Source organism: Phoenix dactylifera, chromosome 17 (assembly GCF_051530095.1).
Source record: "Phoenix dactylifera cultivar Ajwa chromosome 17, Ajwa_hap1_PhDact_Kaust_v1.1, whole genome shotgun sequence".
Taxonomy (NCBI): Eukaryota; Viridiplantae; Streptophyta; class Magnoliopsida; order Arecales; family Arecaceae; genus Phoenix; species Phoenix dactylifera.
The window spans coordinates 11,947,346-11,955,494 of record NC_143206.1 but is presented as its reverse complement, the minus strand read 5'-3'; the positions used below and the strand labels follow the sequence as shown (position 1 = coordinate 11,955,494).

At 37.9% G+C, this 8,149-nt stretch overlaps 1 protein-coding gene across 1 annotated transcript in view; it reads right to left on the bottom strand.

The window, feature by feature from the left end:
* Positions 1–2,455: 2,455 nt before the first annotated feature.
* Positions 2,456–8,149, bottom strand: part of LOC103711724 (dnaJ protein ERDJ2-like) — a 22,553-nt gene continuing 16,859 nt past the window's right edge. Inside the window, exons 10-11 of the mRNA XM_008797983.6 lie at positions 7,604–7,714; positions 2,456–3,409 (exon numbers count right to left, since the gene is read on the bottom strand). Coding sequence (XP_008796205.1) covers positions 2,594–3,409; positions 7,604–7,714 — 927 coding nt within the window. The 3' untranslated portion in view covers positions 2,456–2,593. The remainder of the gene's footprint in view (positions 3,410–7,603; positions 7,715–8,149) is intronic.

Sequence of the window (8,149 nt, the reverse complement as noted above, 5' to 3'; positions counted from 1 at the left end):
TAATGGGCTGATTTGAGATTATTGAATAATAATATCAAAATTATTATAAAAATCTAATTAAATAAAGATGTGTACCAGTCGTTTGTCATGATTGACAAATGCGATTGATCCTCCACAGTATTTAGTGATGCTACCATTCTTCATAGTGTTTCTATTTTTTTTGTTGGTTTCTGATTTCTTCTTCCATTCTGGGAAAATCCAAATGTCAATTAGCTTATTCCAATTTTCTCTAGAGATCCAATTAGGGGATTTATCACAGGCTCTATTTAAATCTTATTTTGATTCTACAAGCTTTTGGCTTTTGACCCTCCCTAATAAGGTTGTCAACCGTCGCTGACAATACTTGTTCCAAACTTGATACACATGATGCAATTTTCTTGAAAGAATTGTGTGTATCTCCTAACAATATATAGGTCTCAAGTAAATAGACTTACCTAAAAATATATAATATATTTATTAAATGAACAAGTATGTTAAAAATAACATAGTTTTTTTTATTACATGCTATTTTCTGCTATAATGTTACCATAATTATTTTTATTTTAATATTAAAAATTCAAAATTGTAAATGTTTTTGTTGACCATTACAAAGCCAGCATCAGTTTTTGGGTCACTATAACATTATAAAATTACTAAACATTATTTTTCTATTTTTTTATGACCGAGTTATGCCACTAAAATATCATCACAACCCAGATTTTTCTATATTTATATAGGGTGAAACTGCTTGAGGATGTTGAGAGACAGTAAGGAGTCAAAAAGAGAAAACTTGGGCTCTTTCTGACAAAGGTCGAGATTTCCCAAAAGAACAATTAATAGTAGCATGACATCCTTTCTTTGATAATGAAATGCAACCTGGAAATCTACTCCTTCAAACTAAAATTAATAAGATCGAAATTTTTTTTTCAATTTTCTCCAACATCTTATGTTTTATTTTGGAGAAATGTTCTCATATATAAAAACTTTATCAAATTGTTCCCATTTTATATGCTCTAGTGCATGCATATAATGGGATTCTAAAATTTTAAAGCATGCATTCAGCATTCTTTGATCATGCTAAAGTATTAGTTAGTTCATATATGTTTCATTTTCAGGAGGGTGATTTATAACAATTTGGCAGCAATTTTTTTAGCTTGACTAGATGCTACTGTATACATACATACATACATACATGCACATATACATACATACATACATACATGCACATATACATACATACATACATACATACATACATACATATATACATACATACATACATACATACATATATGTGTGTGTATACATACGTAGACAAACATGTGGACCTATTGCTTGGGCATAAGCATTATCAAAGAAAGGATGCCATTGCATTCTAACCAACATCTCAATTTTGGAATCATCACCAACCAAGATGACAGTTGCAATTGACTCGTCGTTTGTTGAGACAATGCCTCCATTCTCGCTCACAATAACCTTCACGTTTATTAGTGTGGTCGGTGCCAAATATTGTCGCTTCTTTTATAGAAATAATTTTATCCTGTGTGCTTTCCTTCATCCCTTTATAAAAGAAGCAACTGGGGCACCCTTTGTGCGAGCCTTCCAAACATCTGCTTAAAATTATCCTGAGATATGGCAGAATTAAGAGACTAAATCTTTTAATTAATTTTGATGAACTAATAAAAGATTCGGTCTCCTAGTTCTGTCATTTTTGTCTTCTTTACCCTATTTCTTTGAACTGTAGGCTCGTGGAGTCACCCTAGACCGTGAGTTTGATTTCCGTATCCATGTCGTCAACTGAAGATGGATATCGATGTGGATAAACACTGATATCCCATGCCAAAATGCTGCCTTCGTGGTTGAAAAACTTGCTGTATCAAATATTCCCGTTGCTGTACTTATAGACATCGTAATTATGGACTTTTCATCTATTTCATTAGTCACCTAAAAGTATTTCAAACATTAGGCTGTGGAGCCCGAAATCAGGCGCCAATTGTCGTGCTCACCTTCCAACTGGTACATTTTAAGACAACGTCATTACCTTTAAAGCTTCGTTCTTTTGGAGAAATGCTTTTTACTAAAACGACTCATTATCTGTGATTTCCATGCATTTTTCACACTTTTTTGTTTCATTTTTTAATTTATTTATTGATCATCCAGTGTCTCTTGTCAGCATATTTCCCCTAACTTCCTACACCGGTTTCCTGTAATTGCAACTGGCGCGCCTAACAGCAGCCATGCATAGAGAAACAGTGTCTCCGAGCATTTGGAAGCTCAGAGAACAAAGAATGTGGGAAGGCATTATTTTCAAAATTCTCTCCTCCAAGTCGTTCTCTGGGAGATCTGCCATGCCACGATCACTCCAGCCACAGCAGCTCTCCCATTGTGACGTTTTTATACGGAACACCTCACAAAGCGCAAGATAGGAAAGAATTCCTGTTTGCATAACATCCAGGAGGAAGAACCTCTCTGCCTCTAATCAAACAACAGCGGAGATATATGTATTTAAACATCTAATTTGTAGCTATATGAAATGCCGTTTTTCACCAAAAAAAAAAAAAAAAAAATTGTCAATCAGCATGATAACAATGAAACATGGGAAAGAAACAGAAGTTCACTCCTCATCAGTGCCCGAGCCTTCAGAACTCGAGTCTCCTTTGGCAACACCATTAGCCAATTTGCTCTTCTTATCCTTCCCATCATCCTCATCATCGCTGTACTCGCTCTCGTAATCGTCATAGTCCTCCTCCTCCTCCTCCTCCTCCTCTTCAATACCTTCATCTGCTGGCCCTTCCTCTGCCACATGGCCCCTAGTTCCTGCCCGGCTTCTCTTCAGAACTTTTAGCTTTACATTCGTCTTCCTATCACAACCTATCCATGAATCACACAAACAATAAGAGCTCAGATTATAGTTCCCTTCTGCAGGTGCCTGAAACTTGCCCATAATCAGCCTCGACCCATTCTTCACCTTCTCAACAGCTTCCCTCACAGCAGTGCTTATTTCTTTCACACCTACACCCAAACTCTCCTTTGTTTCTTGAATGGCCTTGGATGCAGCTGCAATGGCAGCAGCTTCATCTATGAAACTGACCTTTTGGGACATCCACACATCATTTGAGATGGGATCGGCAAGCAGCAACCAGAAGTTTTCCTCCTTGTGGAATGGGTAGTACGGGGTATGGGGGAGGGCGCCTATTAGACCATTCCCACGCCTTAGCGTTACCCAAGCATACATCGTGACAATGTCTCCCTCTTGTATACCTTCTTCCCCTTCAGTCTCACATGCGATCTCAACTGTGATTGAAGGGATCATCTCAAGTACAAGCTCTACATCATGTGCTTCGGCTGCAGAAAGCCCGGCAGCCTGAGTCAGCAGCTCAGCACGGCCCTCCACAGTCATGTCTCGTAGCTCCTGAAGCGTCCGCACTTTCTGTAGAAGATGCACAGAATCAAAAGTTAAGGATTCACCTGATAAATGACAGCAAATCACAGAGAACATGTGTTGAGAAAGTTGACAAAAGAACGCCCATAATCCATAACTAAGGAGACCACACAATTGTACATTCATCTAGAACAATAAGACTGCTTACAGGGAAGGATGGGAAGGTTTTCATTGAATCAGATTACAATTTCCAGATAGATACATAATGGTCACTAAGACTGTACATGGGAAGCTATATGGATGAAATTTGCTGCCCCAAGGATAATACTTTAGGGCAGGTAGTACATGGAAGGATTTGATTTTGTAGTTTGAAAACAAAACATCTTTATCACAGTGTTGAGTGCCTCGGATACATGCCCCAGAAGGAATATACAGCACATAATTAATGCTCAGAAATCAAAAGCTTCAAAATTTAATCTGGATATGACTGAAGTTGCCAGCAATAGAGAGGTCAGAATAAACATTACATTTGTTAAAGGTAAAATATGGGAAACAATCTCATGAAAGAATTTGAAAGGTCTAATATGCATTTGCAGTCTTGTTGGTGTGAGTCATTAACCGTATACCAATTCAACCAGCAAAGGAATCTACAGACCTATAAGCCAAAAAAAGATAAGGTTATCCACCTAGCTGATGAATACATCATACATAACTTAGAAGGGTAAGCTGAGTCCAGGAAGATTAGGAGATTGTGCAGGATGCTTAGAAGATGGAGCTAAATGTTGGATATGAGGAAAGAGAAATATAAAGCAGTTTCTAGGAATTATTGCAGTATCACAGATGAGTCATCCAGAGAAATAAACACTAATACATGAATGAAAGGTGCTATTGGGGAAGCTTCAGGAATCAAATTATATGTGTCAGTGGCTCTTGTAATGCAATAAATCCTCTCGAAATCAAGGAATAGGCAATGATACAAGGTCTAAGTCTGGTGGACGAGGATGGTGGTTAGAAACCAAGGTATACTGAACCGGCCGGTTCAGCCCGTACCGGACCGGTCCGGTCTCTAACCGGTCTGGTTCGGCCTTCAAAAACGGTTCCGGCCCCATAAGCAATACTAGTTGCATTCTCGAAACCGGATGGTTCCATCTAGTACGGTTACGAACTGATGCGAACCGGTCGGTTGCATCGGTTCGAAATTTTTTTGCCACAGCGCGCACGCATTGTCGCCTAATTGGCCGACGGCCTGTGCGCGTGCTCTGTGGCCTATTTGGCCGACAACGCGTGCACTATGGCCATTTTGGCGACAATGCGTATGCACGGTTGCCCCGTGCCAATGGCCACAGGGTGTGAATGTTCGGCTATAAATGAACAACACCACTTAGTTTTTCAAAAGAGAGTGTTCTATAAAATTGATTCAGCAGAGGCTAGAGGAAAAAAATTGATTCAGGCCACAGGCTATCAGAAGGAAGACCAAAGGCTAATTAAGGTATTCTTTCTTTCCCATATTTACAATAAATAAACATTTTTTTGAACTAGAAATTATTTATAACATAAAAATAAATAAAAAATTTAAAAAAATATCATCCTCGTAGGAATGGAGCCATCAAGAAAAACCAACCTCCTAGAGTGTGATATTGGCTGGGAGCATGGGCGAATGCTCGAGGGCCGGCACCAGTTTCAATGCAAATGGTGCCACAAAAGCTTCAAGGGAGGAGGGGTAACTAGAAAACATGAAAAAAACATAAAAAAACAACAAAATAACATTAGATTAGACTTAAATTCATAGAAAAAGACGGAAAAGAGAGAGAATTCAAAAAAAAGCGTGAAGAATCAGAAACCAGGCCGAACCGGTGGTACTGGTTCGGTACCGATTTGGTTCGGCCCGAAACGGTCTGGTAGTCGATCGGTACGCTTACCAGTACTGATTCGGCCTACCTTGTTAGAAACACTGTCTTAAAGCAGATTCATGACTCTGATTAATATGTTACAGAAGGGGCTCATGACAAAGAATAGAAACCTTTGTTCTTCTCTAATGTTCTTCAAGGCCAGCCATGTCTACAGCGAGGAGAATAAAGCAACAGACTAGTTAGCAGCTAAAGACTAACCTAGATCTCAGTCACAGCAATCCTATTCCAGCCGAGCTTCTGTTACTTATTCATGCTGATCTTTTTGGTTGCATTTTTGTTTGACATTGAGCCTCTGGCTTCCCACAATACCAAAGAAAAAAGAAACAAAAATAAAAAAATAAAAAGGTGCTCATGACAGAGAATAGGCACCTCATAAAGAGAATAAGCAAGTGGGAGGAACTGAGTAATACAACAATTTCACACAGTAGATTAGGCAAACTAGGTAAAGCATTGTTCAATTAGCCAAGTTATTAGGTGGAGCTTGTGCTAGGAATCAGGGTACTGAAATAGGTACTTATTACTAAACAAGGTCCGCAATCTCGGTACTAGGTACCATATCGGTAACTTATCCAGGTATGGTACAGTATGATACACATCTCTACCAAGATAGCTCTCTAACCATTTTTCTCAATTTTTATCTCGGTACGCTTCGGTATGGACCGGTACGCACCTCGATACGCCTCGGTATGGAACAGTACGAAACTTGTACTCATTTGAAGGTATGTTTTGTACCAGTTTTCTTCCAGTACGGTATAGTAATGCCCCATACTGGGTAGTAAGGGGCGGTACAGCAGACCATGGTACTAAGCTTTCTTTTTGAAGCTGGCATGAGATATATACTGATTTTTAAGATAACAAATTTTCCTTTCCAATGGAAGAACTAAGGCACTTGTTCTGAAATCTGAAAAGAAAGCAACTATGCTTTTCAGCGAGTTGTTTGACATGATGTTCACATTTCAACTAACAGACAGAGAAGTTGTTACACATTGAATGGTTAGTAAACAATTGTGGTCATGGATGGTTAATTAAATCTTAACCAACTCTTTTTTCAATTGTTAAATCGATAATATATAGAGAAGTTCGTATATAGAGCTCAGTTAAATTTTCAGTGAAGCTGCTAATGGTAACAAGGGTATTGTTGATATAATCTATTTTTTATATGATATTATTCAGAGGAGATCAGTTGTCACTTTTCTAAATTAAAAGAGTTCATTGCAATGTCCATTCCAAGATCATTACATGGAATGAACTTTGTCCTAAATATATTATGTACAAGAACACATCAAGATGCATCACAGTCTCTATAGCAATACATAGGAGAAATATTCTGTCTCAAAAGAAAATATGATAATTGATTGCTATCAGTCCATTGGACAAGTTAGCTTTGCCAAGACCAAAAATTAAGCTCTTTTGCATCATACAAGACTATAGACATGAACGCTAACAATAGCATTTCTCCATTCCAGGCCATTAAATTATCTATAATGATCACGAAATTATATACTTGTCAACATATTGGATCGATCTTAACTCTTCTGGAAGTGGGTATGGGAGTGAATGTGCAACGGAGTAGTGAAGGCAAGCTTTCAAAGACATTTGGAATAAGGAAATGCCTACAAACTGCCAACGGAATAGGGGTGGCAACTGGTTGGGTTCTGCTCAGGTTTGGCCATATCCATCCAAAAGCCAAAGTCCATATGTTAGACCCAAACCCAATTTATAATCCTACATCCATATCCACTATTGGACAAAAACTTACTTGGGAGATAATAAATGCATGCAAGCTATTATGACAAATTATAGAACTGTTTTGTTAAGTTAATCCACCAAAAGTATTACCTTGTGAACGGTGCATCATTTACATCATGTAGTGGAGTGAGTGGAATCCTAGGGCCAAAGGTGAAGAAAGATGAGCTTGATAGTGCGATTGTCTCAATTCTATTACACAAACAAATTGCTTTCTTGACTCAAACTCCACATATTAGGCCACAGTTTGGGTCTTAATTGGCAATCCTTAATCCTACCTGACAGTGAATCAGGCAGTTAGCTTGGCCCTACTCAACTTCAAATCAGCTGACATGTTTTCATTCCAAGCCCAACCCAAATTAAACAAATACTGTTCACCTTGATCTAAACTACATCTTGGGTTTAGGCCAGGTTCAGTTCAGGCCAACCAAGCCTAAATGTCAGCCCTATATGAGGTCAACCATGCAAAAGATTCATGTTCCCAATAATTGAATGTCCAATGCACATATTATGGTCAACTCCGTTCTACAACAAAGAGGAACAAAAGTTGTTATATGGTATATACTATTGATTATACATTGTTTACCTTGCGGGCAATTTTTTTCACAGTTGTCTCATTGAAATGTGGGAGCTGCAAAAATTGTGCAATGCCCTCGGGATTTCCTCCAGTTGTTTTTCTCGCACTGAGAGGTACAGCCTGTGCAGTTGAACAAATCAGCATAAGAATCCAACAAAGATTAGTATCAAATTTAAACCAATGAAAGAGCAGAAAAGTTAGGAAAACTTGCATGAAAATAGTAGAAGTATTCAGTGCTATTGCAAATATCAGTATATAGTAACAATGGAGTTAACCATTGAAGTTACTGACTAGCAGAGAAAAAGTAAAAAATAAAAATAAAATAAAGGAAAATAGAAAAAAAATAAAAATAACACCAATTACTAGTTCAACATATCAAGAATTAGATAACAGAGAAAAGTATTGGACACAAGACGAAGGATGAGGAAGCAAATCTTAGGATTGGAGAAATCAACAAGTTGAATACACCTCTCAAGAATTGACCCTAATCAGATCAAGTTAGTCAAGTACATTTAAAATTCAAACATGCAGTTCCATCTTCAACACTTCCGAAAT